The sequence below is a fragment of the Mytilus californianus genome, unplaced genomic scaffold (assembly GCF_021869535.1).
Source record: "Mytilus californianus isolate M0D057914Y unplaced genomic scaffold, xbMytCali1.0.p SCAF_10, whole genome shotgun sequence".
NCBI lineage: Eukaryota > Metazoa > Mollusca > Bivalvia > Mytilida > Mytilidae > Mytilus > Mytilus californianus.
In genome coordinates this window covers 19,841,349-19,855,502 of record NW_026262582.1, presented here as the reverse complement: position 1 = coordinate 19,855,502, position 14,154 = coordinate 19,841,349, and the positions used below count along the sequence as shown (strand labels likewise).

Here is a 14,154-nt window from a genome sequence, read left to right as displayed (position 1 = left end):
ATTATAGATTAGGGTTTGTATGAGGGGGGTTCTTTATTTCTGTAACTGGCCAATGAGATTGTAAATTATGCCCTGGATGTTATTATAGTGACAATGCGGCAGGAGTGGTTGTCGTGAATGACACAATCACATGTCCTGATGGATATTTCTGTCCAGAAGGTTGGAACTGACTATAGATGAGGGTTTGGATAGGAGGGTGTCTTTTATTTTGCTCTATTTCTATAGTCAAATATTATTTGTGCATTTTTCTCTGAAAATTAGAAGTTGATAAAGTATTTTTCACATTTAAAAATTTGTTATATTTAAGGTACTGAGAGAAGCGACCAATGGCCTTGTCCACTAGGTACATTCAACAATTTGACTGGTCTGAATCAAAGTTCTGACTGTACCCCATGTACTGGAGGATATTACTGTGGAATTGTGGGACAGTCTGCACCAACAGCTCAGTGTGATGCAGGATATTTCTGTAAGAGATATGCCGAGATGTCAGCACCTAATCAGACAACAGATGCAGATACCTGTCCTCAAGGTAAGTACATTTACTTTCATAGAACTAAAACGCAATGTCGAATAAAGTGTCCAATTATTATTGAATTAATTATTGTAAGTAGACGACAAATAGCCATAGCTGTGTTTGTAAAACCTTTCGAATTTTGGATCCTCTATGCTTTCAACTTTATACTTATTTGACCTATTTAACCTATTTGATTCGAGTGTCACTGATGAGTCTTTTGTAGATGAAACACGCATCTAGCATACAAAATTATATGTTTGGTATCTTTGATGTTGGTTTTTATTTACATCCCCTTTTGTGGTATGACATCAGAGGAGTGAAATAATTGGTTTTTATTTGACTAGGAAATCACTGTATTTCATTGCAATAAATGTACTAAATCATTATTTGACTTCAGGGTCTTATTGTACCATGGGAACTACTACTCCTGAGGCTTGCCCACCTGGAACATTTGGAGCGTCAACAGGATTGAGAAATGTGACTGAATGTACACCATGCACAGCTGGATACTACTGCCAGACACCGGGACTGTTGAACAACGAAGGTCTCTGTAACGCAGGATACTTCTGTGTTGAAGGATCTGACTCTCCTAACCAAGAGATTTGTACCAGTGGTCACTTCTGTCCACAGGGTACAGGTACACCAGAGAGATGTCCAGAGGTGGGTTATTTAATAAGCTGCCGACCATTTATTTTATTGGTTCATCATTTGTTATTGTATTATAATATTATGAACCATTTACTTACTATCTTTGACAATGTTGACAAACTAATATTTGTCTCTATAATGAACCAAAAGAGTAAAATTAACAAAATTTAAACTAATCATAATACAGCATGATTGTACATTCTTTTTATGTATATGAACGAAGGGATGTTTTATTTAATAATAACACCCCAAAAAAAAGAACAGATGCAATGTAGATTGACGTATAAAAATTACTACATGTTTTTTGTTGTGAAAACTTTTTAAAATATTGTTTTCTTTACTTCAGGGCACATTTAATACCTACACTGGATTAAACAGTTCTGATCAATGTACACCATGCACAGAAGGACAATATTGTATGGACGAAGGTTTGAATGCTACATCTGGACCTTGTGAACCCGGTTATTACTGCCCACCTGGGCAAAATTCATCTCGCCCATCAGATTATCCTTGCCCAGTGGCATATTACTGTCCAATCAATTCATCACAACCAATACCATGTGACAATGGAACATACATGAATCATACCCTCGGATCAGAATGCTACACATGTCCTGCTGGTTGGTAAGTACAATAGTTATCTCCCTTGCTGCTGGTTTAATAAGTACACAGTCTATCTCCCTACTTATTGACAAGTACAAAAGTAATCTCTCTTGGTGCTGGTTGGTATATCAGTTAATCTGAAATTTTAAAGAGTGGATAAATATTGCATTTAATGGGATTACGTGGTAGAATCTATATTTAGACAATCACTGAAAGAAAACTGTAAGAAAAGAAAACTTAAAGTTTGCCTCAACCAAATGTTATGAAACTTATACACAATTTACCGTAAAACTAAGATCAAGTTCGGATTTGGGTGATGTCACTTTTACTGATCTTGAGTTATGTCCCTTTATAACGTTATATGCAAGTGGGGGCATCATCTGTGTCCCATGGAAACATTCTCCATTTATTTTAGTTGAATGACTATTGTCCCCAATTGATGGTAAAATTGCAAAGTGTTGTTGTTTATTCAAAATATGATGATACATACCTAAATTATTGTTATCATATTTCAAATTTTATGACTTATAAATGTCTGCAGCATTTCAGTAATTTGCAATCTTCACTTTTTCCACAATAGGTACTGCCAACAAGGATCTGTGGTGGGTCAATGTCCAATCGGTCACTACTGTCCAGCTGGAACAGGATTTGATTGGCAGCAGTGTCCAGTAGGTACCTATAACAACGAGACTGGACTGACCAGCGACAGTGAATGTAAACCATGTCCAGGCGGGTATTACTGTGATTCTCTAGGAATGTCTACATCGTCTGGTCAATGTCTGGCTGGTTATTTCTGTGAATATGGTGTAGATAGACACGACCCAAGTGGAAATGGAACATGTACTGGTCCAGGTGGGTAAACAGATATATACTACACTCCTTCCTGAAATTAATACCTTGATTGTCTTATAACATATGGTGATACAAGGCTCAGTGAGGGATTTCTTAGTTATTTTGAATAAAATGCGCTGAATTCTTTCCAGTATGGTATTATTGATTAAAACCAACAGGACTTTCTTGTCTTTAAATTTTTACCTTCCAATGTAAATTTATGTAGAAAAACAAATTTATAACTCTCACCATCTCTGCAAGTGAGTATATGGAGATTCTTAGAGATCTGTGTGATTATTGCAGATATAAGTGCAACTACTCGTTAACCATCCAAATCCATATGATCCTTTATATACATGTAAAGATATCAATAAAGCAAGGAATTTTCGATCAAACATGTCAAGTGTGGATAATTAAAGGAATAAAAAAATTCCAACTATCATCTTATTAGTATGCTTAAAGTACCTTTAGTTTCAATTATTTTACATGTTATATTGTCAAATTGAAAATTAAAAAAACTTTGTATAATTACAGGTAGTCAGACTGGAGTTGGAGGAATCTGTCCAGTTGGTCATTACTGTCCAATAGAAACAACACATCCTATACCATGTGCTGCGGGATCATTCAGTAATGTGACAGGACTTTCTACATGTTACAACTGTCCAGAGGGATATTACTGTCTGCAAGGTACACATACATTATTATGCATTTTAATTCTTGTGAATCAAGTCTTGTCATGAAGCTGACTAGACAAACTGGTATCATTTCAAACAGCATCAAAAACATGGCAAGTTTTGTTTGAAATTTAGAATTTGTAAGCAAGACACCTTTCCAAACTGAGGGGTATTTAAGTGCAAATGTTGTTGGCTTGGTGGCTTATATCAATAAACAATACCAGTTTTAATTGAAAACTTATAATATTTCTTTAATATTGCAAGAGGCTAAAATATTTGAAAGTCTAAACCTAACCAGATCAAAATAATATGCAAACCTGAATAAAAAATCTTGAGAAAATACATTCCAAAATTTCAAAAGATTTCCTGGTTTATCACTGCCAATTTAAAAAAAAAATATCAGCATTTTCAAACCAGTCCTGAAGCACTGAGCTGGTGGGTACCCTTTGGTACTCATAGTCCACCATTAGAGGTAAATTTCAAGACAATTAATTTTCTTATATAAAAACTTTAACATGTTATTAAAATAGAATAATGTTGTTGTAATGAATGCAATTTTAGTATGGGTCTTAATTTAAATTATGTGAACTTTTACATTCCATGTTAAATAAACATTTTACTATTTCAGTATTCAACAACATCTTTATATTTTAATTTTTTCATTATTTGTAAAGGTGCTGAAGAATATGCAGCCACACCATGTGACCCTGGCTACTATTGTCCATCTGGTACCATTTCATCTACACAGTATCCCTGTCCTGCTGGTACCTATTACAACTTAACAATGGCAAGAGATGTAATGGATTGTCTCCCCTGTCCAGGAGGAGAATATTGTGCAACAGATGGACTTGGCTACCCAACTGGAAAATGTTCACAAGGTATATTTACAAGTAATCTCTCTTAGTTTACCATAGAATTTTGTAAGAATTATAACTTAAGTTAAATGATTTTTTTTATTTTATGGGTAGCCTCCCATGCCCCTATGCATGTAATTCTGGAACAGGCATTATCAGAATATGTTTATCCAGTATGAAGATATTTATCTCTCATATGTTTATATCCATGGAAACTAAGATTTCAAATAAAGTTTTAAGATATGAATGGTGAGGGATTGACATGCTTTTGGGATGTGGGATATAGGGGGTTAAAAAGGTGGGTGTGTGGGATATGCAGGGTTAAAACCATGGTACCCGGGAAAAAGAAGCTCATAGATCTTTAAATTATATTGACTTTTTTTATTTTTCTATACAGGATGGTATTGTACTAGTAATTCTAGTTCAGCCACACCCACTAGTCCTGAGGGTGGTGAATGCCAGGCAGGGTTCTACTGCCCAGAAGGATCCTATGCCAAACAGCAGTGTACACCAGGAACATACTGTCAGACAACTGGACTGGCCACACCCACCAGCAATTGCACAGCAGGTAAATATATTTTCTGGTAGTCTCTTTTAATAGAAAAATGAGATTTATGGTTAAAATCAGTGAAATACTAATTCAAGAAGAAGCCAAAACTAGTAATTAAAACATCACCATGTGATCTTCATTATTTTTCCCAGTGCAAATCCATGAATTTTTAAAAGAAAAAGAAGGAGGGATAAACCTTCTACCTTGTTTATTCCAGTCTAACACATGAGGATTTTAACATTATTTAAAAAAAAGTTATAGATTGGGTTTCAACTCCTTGTACCCACATCTGTATGCACTATGGGTCAAGTGCCCAAACCATAACTTGAAAAAACATATCAGCACATGGAACATTTGAGTTGTTCACACCAGTTAAGATACTCATTAGATCGCAGAAATGATTTGTAGGAGTTATGCCCTTTGAACTAAAAAAAAAGGTAAAAAAGATTCTAAATGATTCATCATTCTTTTGTTTTAATGTCTTTGTAACAAATTGATATATATATATAAGATGACCGAGAAAATATGATTAACAAATGTAAAAAGGCAAGAACAATATCACCTATTTTGTTTTTAAAACCAACTGTAAACATCATTTTGTTCAATGTGTTTGGTACTTTTGTTCCAGATACCATTGTACATTTGTATTAGTTTGAAAAATGACATCTTTTATTATTTTAGGATACTATTGTGTATTGGAAGCTTCAGTACCCAACCCAACTGACGGCACCACAGGAAACGAATGCCCAGTCGGTCACTACTGTCCAGAGGGTAGTGCAGACAAACAACCTTGTTCCATGGGATATTATCTAGATGTGACTTTACAAGATGATATGAGTGATTGCAAACTTTGCCCAGGTGGTCTGTACTGTGCAGGATCTGGTTTAGAATTACCTACTGGCAACTGTTCAGCAGGGTACTATTGCCCTGGTGGCCAAAACATGTCCATGCCTACAGAGTACAAGTAAGTATACATGCAACTGAAACTACATTTAGAATAAGAAGCAGTTAGTTGTTTCCCTTAAATTAAGCTATTGGCAGAAGACAATATTGATTTAGAAATATATAAAAAAAATATGGTAGTTTGATAAACCATAGAGAACTTGGTTTCTTATTAAAGAGTAAGTTAACATTTAGAATTAGAAACAGGCAGTTGTCTGTGTTAAATAAACAATTGAGGGGAGGCCATATTAATTAAAGAATATATTAAAAATATTGTAGCTTGTTAAACCATTTGGGTTTCTAATTTTTAAAGAGATATGATAAGGTTTTATCATCAAAATGTTTTGAGAAAGACTGGCCAAAAAAATAAATAAATATTAATAATTTCCTGAATACGATTCTATAAATGTACAATAAATGTAAACATTTCACTGTACATCTGATAATCTACAGTATAGTATAGGGGCACCATGTTTTCAAGTCTGTGTCTGTCCACTAGTCCATCTGTCTGTTCCCTATCAAGTTAAAATTTTTGTTTAAGGTTGGTTAAAGTTTTGGTTCAGGATAAAGTCTGTGTTCATATTAACTTGAAAGTTGGTACACATGAGCATTATAAAGTGAACTGTTTGATACGTAGGCCAAAATTCAGGTTTAGAGAAAAATTTCACTGTTGTTCACTGAACAACTGAACATGGAAATGTGACCATGCAAGTGGGACATCGTGTCCTATGGACATATTTTCTCATCACTAAATATTTACATATAATTCATTTGATTTATCCATTACAGTTGTCCTGTTGGCCATTATTGTCCCGAGGGTACAGATGCAGCCCTCAGATGTGAGAACGGTACTTACCAAGAACAGGAGACACAAAGTTTGTGTAAAATCTGTCCATCTGGCTACTTCTGTGATAACACTGTCAGTATTGTTGTCCTTGACAACACAACAACCATTTGCCCCATGGGATACTATTGTCCAGAAGGAACAAGGTACAACTCTGAACACCCATGTCCTATTGGAACCTTCAACAACAGAACAGGTAAGATTGCTCATAGTATTTAGCTGATCTTATGACTTCATTATTCTACATAGACCTTATAGCTATTTGGGATTCTGCGACACTTGACCTAAGATTCTGCAACACTTGACCTATCGTTGTCAAACAACAATCACTTTTGCTTTATTACATCAGACAGTTTTTCTTGTGACATGATTATTTTTCAGTAACTTCTGTAGTATCATGTTATGGCGAACAAAAAGCGATAAGATCACAAGTTTTGTATATTGTAATTTCACACATCTGGCATAAATTTCTATAATTCTGTTTGCATGATTTTTGTACATGAAACTTTAGTTATATGTTATTTTTCACATTTAATCTTTGTCTTCTATGGTTATTGGCACCTTCATGAAAAAAAAACATAGTATCAGTCAATTTTTTTTTTAATACAGCACCTTACCGAATAAAAGTGTAAAATCTGTTCAAGTTGATAAATCAGACTCCTCATGCACAGATTTTGTTATATGGGATCATATGGTATAACTTTCTTTGTTTGTGTTTGCAGGTCTTCAAGTAGAATCAGATTGTACACCATGTTTAGGAGGATATTATTGCCCTATGGTTGGCATGGTAACACCAATTGACCTTTGTGACTCAGGATTTTTCTGTAAACAGTATGCCAATATCTCTGCACCAGATCAAGGTAGGAATTTATGTTCTTATCCACGTTATTTTTTTCATTGATGGAGTATCAATTTTTGTGGATTTTGTTAATCAATCATTACGTAAATTCAGAAATTACTTGCTGCATTTATTTCTTATTGCAATTATAGAGAAGTGAGAAAAAATGCAAAGATTAATAATTATGACTCAGGAAATACGAAATACAAGTAATGATTTCAAAATTAAAAATTCAGGTTTAAATTTTTGGAAACCTAACCTCTCACAATTTAGCAAATTTTTTTTGCAGTGTTATAGAAAATTTGATGCCAATTATTTTCCAATGCTGCTAAAATTTGAAGTGAATTGTATTTATATCTGTTATTATTTTATGGTTAGATTCTAATATTTATTGTTGTAAATATTTTAAGGAGTGGATGCCAATGTTTGCCCAGAAGGATATTACTGCCCAGTGGGAACAGCTAATCCTGTTCCCTGTCCTAAAGGTACATACAGTAATGGTACTGGACTAGAAGCTGAAGTTGACTGTGTACTGTGTCCAGCAGGAAGTTACTGTGCTGAAACAGGCTTGACCAATACTAGTGGTCCATGTTCAGAAGGGTGAGTTAAATTGAATTCTGTTGAAATCTGCATGACCAACACTAGCAAGGTGAGTTAAATTGAATGCTGCTGAAAAAGGCAGGGCCAACACTTGTGGTCCATGTTCTGAGGTGATTAATGGAGACCTATCAAGACATTCAACTACACTCCTCATAGATAGTGTTTGTAATGTTTGGATCAATCATAAACTCTAAAAAAATTGCCCTTGTGCAATGCAACACAATATCTGAATTGTTTCTTTGAATTAAATTACTTGCATCAATCTTAAATTTGATGATTGGAAATTTATTAACTTCCTAACTATAAAGTTCAGAAAAGGAAGTATGTGCCTTGATTTGGTGAAGCCACAAGGACACAACAATACAAGAATATATCCATCATTTGTCGATTCTGTATTTCAGATACTACTGTGAGATAGCCTCTAACCATTCAAGAAGAGATATTTGCCCTGTTGGCAATTATTGTCCTGAAGGATCTGGTTCGCCAACTCCATGTCCAAGTGGAACATATACTAACACAGAAGGTCTGGCAAACGTAACCCAGTGTACATCATGTGATCCTGGAAAATACTGCAATGATTCAGGTATGAGATACTTAAGTCTATAGATGTGAACTTCTGTTGAAAATAGAAAATTTATGGTTTGTGGGAAATTCATCAGTTTACAATAAAAAGAAATTTTGATATGCAACCATTGCAATTGAATTTATTTGCCTGCAACAAAGTGGACATTTAAGTCCATTTCATGGTAAAATAGAAATAAAAATTTGCAAAACAGTTTGCATGAAATATTTACTTATGATTTATATGTATTATTAATATGAGCAGAGATAGATATCTATGGAAATTGGTTAAATCTTTATGGGAGTCTTAAAAAGGGGGTTCACAAATAAACAGAAAATGAAATGGTTGTTTGAAGATGAACAGAAAATTTTAAATTAGCTAACACACTGCTGTTTTACCAATTTGCACGAAACATGGTGAATAATAGGCTTCAAGCCCTTAAACACATGATATAAAAACTGCAAACAGGTTGCACGAAAATGACCTTTTACCAGCTGTCTTTATTTATAGGGTGTTCAACAACAAAGAAGCCATACAGATTACAAGGAAAATCTCTTGCTTCATTGATATTATTGTTTAAACAGAGGTATATTAATCCACATTTGACCTTTAATTACAGGTCTTTCAACATATACTGGAGATTGTGATCCAGGGTTCTATTGTCCTGGAGGAGATTCTGTACCAAACCCAGTTGCTACACCTTGTCCAATTGGTCTTCATTGTCCAATGGGAAGTGGTGTACCAGTACCCTGTGAACCAGGAAGTTATACCAATCTGACACAGCAATCAGAATGCCTAATTTGTCCTGCTGGATTCTATTGTGTTCCAGAAGAAGTTATTCAAGGTATGTTTGTCAATATCATGCTTACCCTGAAAATAATATGTTGCTAACATACTTGTTTTTTTTTCAAACAAATTAATTTTTTTATGAAAATAAGAAGATGTGATATGATTGCCAATGAGACAACTCTCTACCAGAGACCAAATGACATAGAAGTTAACAACTATAGGTCACGTACGGCCGAAAATGTTGAGGTGATAAATTCATTGGTTCTCATTTACCCTAAAGTTTCATCTATTTAAAATCCAAGAGAGTTCATTTTTCGGTGGACTTTGAGGTTGAAAACCAAATTATAACCAAAGAAGTTCAAAGTCAGCATTTGATTGGAAAATTTAATATTGTCTGAATATGACCCCCTACTTGAGCAAATTGAAAGTTTAAAACAAATGGTTCACATCAAAATGAAACGTTCTAAACTAATTTATGAGAAAAATTTGTGAATTGGCCTGATTTTTTTTAATTGGTATAAGAAACAGCATAGAATGTATATTTGTGTTTTTGTTTCAGGAAATTCTACGTCAGGGTACAGGTCATGTTCCAGAGGATTTTATTGTCTGGCTGGAACTGGAAGGAACGAGTCTGCCTGTCCAGCAGGTACTTTCAGTAACGAGTTAGGTCTGGCTGACCAATCAGAATGTCAACAATGTACTGGTGGAATGTATTGTGATAGGACAAATCTTACAACACCAGTGGGATCATGTGACCCAGGATACTACTGTTCCATTGGTGTAGACACCCCAACTCCAACAGGGAACCATACAGGAACAGGAGGAATTTGTCCACTGGGATACAAATGTCCAGGAGGAACAGTACTACCTGAAGGCTGTGACCCAGGATCTTACCAGGTAATGTTTATGTGTGATGACATTCAAATTGACTGGAAAAATTAGAAGTGCTTTGCCTCTATTTGTTTTATAGGGTAGATACAACATGCATTAGCTTGCTAGTAGAAAAATGAAAATTTTTAACAAAACTTAATAATTACCGGTAATTACTAAAAAGTACATATGGTAACCGTATACAATACTTTATAGTTGTATGTGAAAAAGCCTGTAACTATAGTAACAAATGAAATACCCTGTAAATATAGTAACATATCTATTTATAGGATCAAGAAAACCAAGCATCATGTAAACCATGTCCAGCAGGATATTATTGTATTTCTAACAGTACCGACTACTCTGACAAGACATGTCCATCTGGTCACTACTGTCCAACATCTACTGAGTATGACATACAGTATCCATGTCCTGTTGGTACCTTCAATAATCTAACAGGTAAGCTATTTCATAAGCTTTTCCACATACATGAAAACTGGCTGCATCTTTTTAAGCTAAGTATGCTGAAAGTGGGGTTAAACACCAGTAATCAATCAACATTCAATCAATGGTATGATGAAGCTTTACGGATGATATGTTTTCACATTCTTAGCTCATCAACGGCTTGTTTACTAATTACTTATATATTTCTAAACATAATGGCAATGTAGTGCCCTAGTAGGTTACATACTTATCACTGGTGAACAGTTATCTGTCTTAATATCAGTCTTAAAACATCTTGATATTTTTAAATGTATGATATTTTATCCTGTTTTCCTCAGGTACTACAAATCAGAGCTTCATGAAATTTGGAATGAAGCTTCATCTGAGCATGTTATACATGGTGATGCATTTACAAATCTATTTCTCATCAACCTCCTGTTTACCAAATACTTGAGGCAATGAATACATTAGTCAGCAACAGCTCAGGTTTCAACTTGTCTATTTTACAGGTACATACAGCAAACATGTTTATTTTAATTAAAGAAGAATAGATTTTTTACTGTTTCAATCATATTTTTATTATATTTTAGGCCAAGCTAATGATTCTGCTTGTGAACAGTGTACCCCAGGACATTACTGTGCCTCACCAGGACTTTTTATGCCAACAGACATGTGTGATCCTGGATGGTATTGTACACTTGGGTCATCGTTAGCCCAACCCACCTCACCAGAAGGAGGCAAATGTGTGGCTGGTCAGTATTGTCCTCAGGGAAGCTCCGCCCCCTTGGGTTGTGAACCTGGACAGTATTGTGATGTGGACATGATGAGCAGTCCCCGTGGTGACTGTGCTACTGGTTATTACTGTAACAGTAACTCCTCAACAGACAAACCAACAGGAACTGGTGGTAAGAGAGATAACTCAAGATAATTTGCATATGATTTGCATATCTACAAATACTTTAATGTGATTGATCCATAAGCATTTTTTCATTGGTTTCTACAGTGACGGACCATGTTGTGGAAACAATATTTGTAACCAATGTAAAGTCAATGTTAATTTCACTGTATTATAATCATGCACAATACACCTGAATGGAATCCTGACCGTGCAAGACCCTCATGGGTAGTTGAGGTAGTTAAAAAAAAAACCTCCTCGTAGGGTTCCAAGAAAGTTGAAGTTGAAAAAAAAAACGAAACAAATGTTTTTAGTTTAGATTGATAAGGATTAAAAACATTTTTCTACCAGTGTATTATAATGAGATTGAGAGTTACACCCTCAGTCATTGCCCAACTTATTTATTTATGGCCAATTATTTATTAATAGTTTGAAACTTTGCCTTCTCTTCAGGATATTTTCAGTAGGTCGTTTTATATGATTAAAAATTTTGTAGGTGACAGATGTCCTCCAGGATATTATTGTGAGGTCGGAAGCCACACCCCAAGTCCCTGCCCACCAGGGTATTTCCAGCCAAGCTACAGAGCAGAGAATGTTACCTGGTGTATACTGTGTACTGGAGGCAAATATTGTAATGCTTCAGGATTGTCAACAGAAGACGGAGATTGTGATGCAGGTATGTTGGGAAAACATGCTACAGCAAACCATGGAGTTATATTCTTTTACCCATCTGCCGTGTTAAAAATGTGCCTGCCAACTGAAATCTGCTTATTTATACCCCCACTCTAGAGGGGGTGGCAATATTGCAATTATTTTATCTGTTTGTTAATCTGTTTGTCGGTATGTCCGTTCTTTCAACAAATATTTTCTTCCCATGTTCCGTAGAAATAACGGAACAGAATAAATTCATATTTGGTCAACAGCTTGACCAGGATGAGTTGTAGTGTATTAGCAATTCTTGGATCTATCAGATCTACGGTCCATTTGCAGATACTTGGAATTTTTCAGTATGGTGAATGAACTTAAATTTTTTTCATCACATATTTATCCAATATCATTTATCAGAATGACTTCATATTTGGTCAACAGCTTGAAAGTGATGGGTGATTATGTGTGACCACAATTGAGATCTATCAGACACATAATTCATGTTTGACAAGACTTAGAATTTTAAATGTTTTCATTGAACTCAAAAATGATGTCACACATTTCTCTAGTACTACTGAAAAAAATTACCTAAACAGCAGCTTCACAGTGATCAGTTCTAATGTCTGAGTGTTTATTGGATGCTATTTATGTTAATAAAATACCTTCTTTCTCTTTTGTTTTCTGATACTTTGAATTACACATGGGAGTATGCTTAGCACAACAATGCATGCCTTCTTGTTCACATATTACCTGACATTGAAAAAAATGCTGTAATGTAAGATTTATTTTGTTTTAGGATATTACTGTCCAGAGGGCCAGGTTGTCAGAGATCCCTCAGCATACCTTTGTCCAGCAGGCTATTACTGTCCACAAGGGTCACCAAGTGAGACATTGTGTCCCTCAGGGTCATATCAAGATGAGACCGGTCAGTCGACATGTAAAGATTGCCCTGAAGGTTTCTACTGCGACAGTTCTGTAGGACCAATTGTCAACTACACACTTTATGTTTGTCCTGAAGGTAGGTTTAATGTTATAGTGGTAAATTGTTTTCAGTTTATGTTTTCACAATAAGCAAACATTTTAATTATTAGATTTTTCTTTAATTGTATGAACTTTTGGCATAAAATTAAGTAGATATGCTATGATTGACAATGCTACATTTATCCATACTTGTGATTTCAGGTCATTATTGTCCAAATGGAACTAAAGTTTCATCGCAGTATCCTTGTCCAGCTGGAACATTCAACAACGGAACAGGTCTTCGATCAGATACAGAATGCTCAGACTGTCTAGGTTAGTGGGAAAGCAATTGTTTCTTATATTTGAAGTTTCATATACTCTTTATTTCTCAATTAATTGTAATAAAATGTCCTCAGTCATGCAGGTGTTCATGGGCACTTTATTTTTTCTCGTAAAATTGAGATTGCATTACAATTTACTTTGTCATATAAAAATTTCTTGAAGTCCAAATTTTCAAGTAAGTGTTAATGTGTTTGGTTTCTGTCGTAGAAAAACTTCATGGGGTCTTAAACTTACCATTTTTTCATGTTTCGATATTCAAACGTTTTCAATTGAAATACTTTTGGAATTTTTGTTTGTTTATGAATAAATTGTTTTTAATCATTGAAGATAGTTTTGGAAACTGAATTTTTGGCTGGGTTAAATTACCACTTTTAAGCTATCATTATGTTAATTTTGTATGAAATAGCTTTCCACGTTGATGCCATGGAAAAATATTCAAGATTCTCCTAACAAGGAGAACTGGGCAACATTATTAATCTCTTATCTTCCAAAATAAGTTAACACCAATGAAGATTCAATTTTATAGGCAAATTTTCAAGATTTGGGTGGGAATAGCGTATTATTACTAAAGTTAAGCTTCATTGTAATTAATAAGATTTTAGACAATTGTAAACCAAGATATTTATGCAAATAATTTTATTTGCATCTAGCCCTTTCTAGCTGAATTCATGTTAGCAATTTTATAACTTGATGTAGTCTTATAAGTGAAGATGCTATTTTGTAATATTCCCATTGATTTATTTTGG

At 34.6% G+C, this 14,154-nt stretch overlaps 1 protein-coding gene across 4 annotated transcripts in view; it reads left to right on the top strand.

Moving 5' to 3' along the window:
• Window positions 1-14,154, top strand: part of LOC127717736 (uncharacterized) — a 154,804-nt gene that overhangs the window by 80,277 nt on the left and 60,373 nt on the right. For 2 of the 4 annotated variants that reach the window (XM_052223505.1, XM_052223503.1), the window contains 19 exons: window positions 308-529; window positions 912-1,174; window positions 1,509-1,786; window positions 2,346-2,617; window positions 3,131-3,283; window positions 3,945-4,148; window positions 4,522-4,692; window positions 5,356-5,638; window positions 6,406-6,656; window positions 7,183-7,320; window positions 7,709-7,898; window positions 8,300-8,481; window positions 9,080-9,304; window positions 9,809-10,146; window positions 10,410-10,578; window positions 11,154-11,468; window positions 11,955-12,134; window positions 12,903-13,124; window positions 13,289-13,399. In XM_052223505.1, coding sequence (XP_052079465.1) covers window positions 308-529; window positions 912-1,174; window positions 1,509-1,786; window positions 2,346-2,617; window positions 3,131-3,283; window positions 3,945-4,148; window positions 4,522-4,692; window positions 5,356-5,638; window positions 6,406-6,656; window positions 7,183-7,320; window positions 7,709-7,898; window positions 8,300-8,481; window positions 9,080-9,304; window positions 9,809-10,146; window positions 10,410-10,578; window positions 11,154-11,468; window positions 11,955-12,134; window positions 12,903-13,124; window positions 13,289-13,399 — 4,167 coding nt within the window. The remainder of the gene's footprint in view (window positions 1-307; window positions 530-911; window positions 1,175-1,508; window positions 1,787-2,345; window positions 2,618-3,130; window positions 3,284-3,944; window positions 4,149-4,521; window positions 4,693-5,355; window positions 5,639-6,405; window positions 6,657-7,182; window positions 7,321-7,708; window positions 7,899-8,299; window positions 8,482-9,079; window positions 9,305-9,808; window positions 10,147-10,409; window positions 10,579-11,153; window positions 11,469-11,954; window positions 12,135-12,902; window positions 13,125-13,288; window positions 13,400-14,154) is intronic. The other 2 variants (XM_052223504.1, XM_052223506.1) reach the window with 2 other exon arrangements.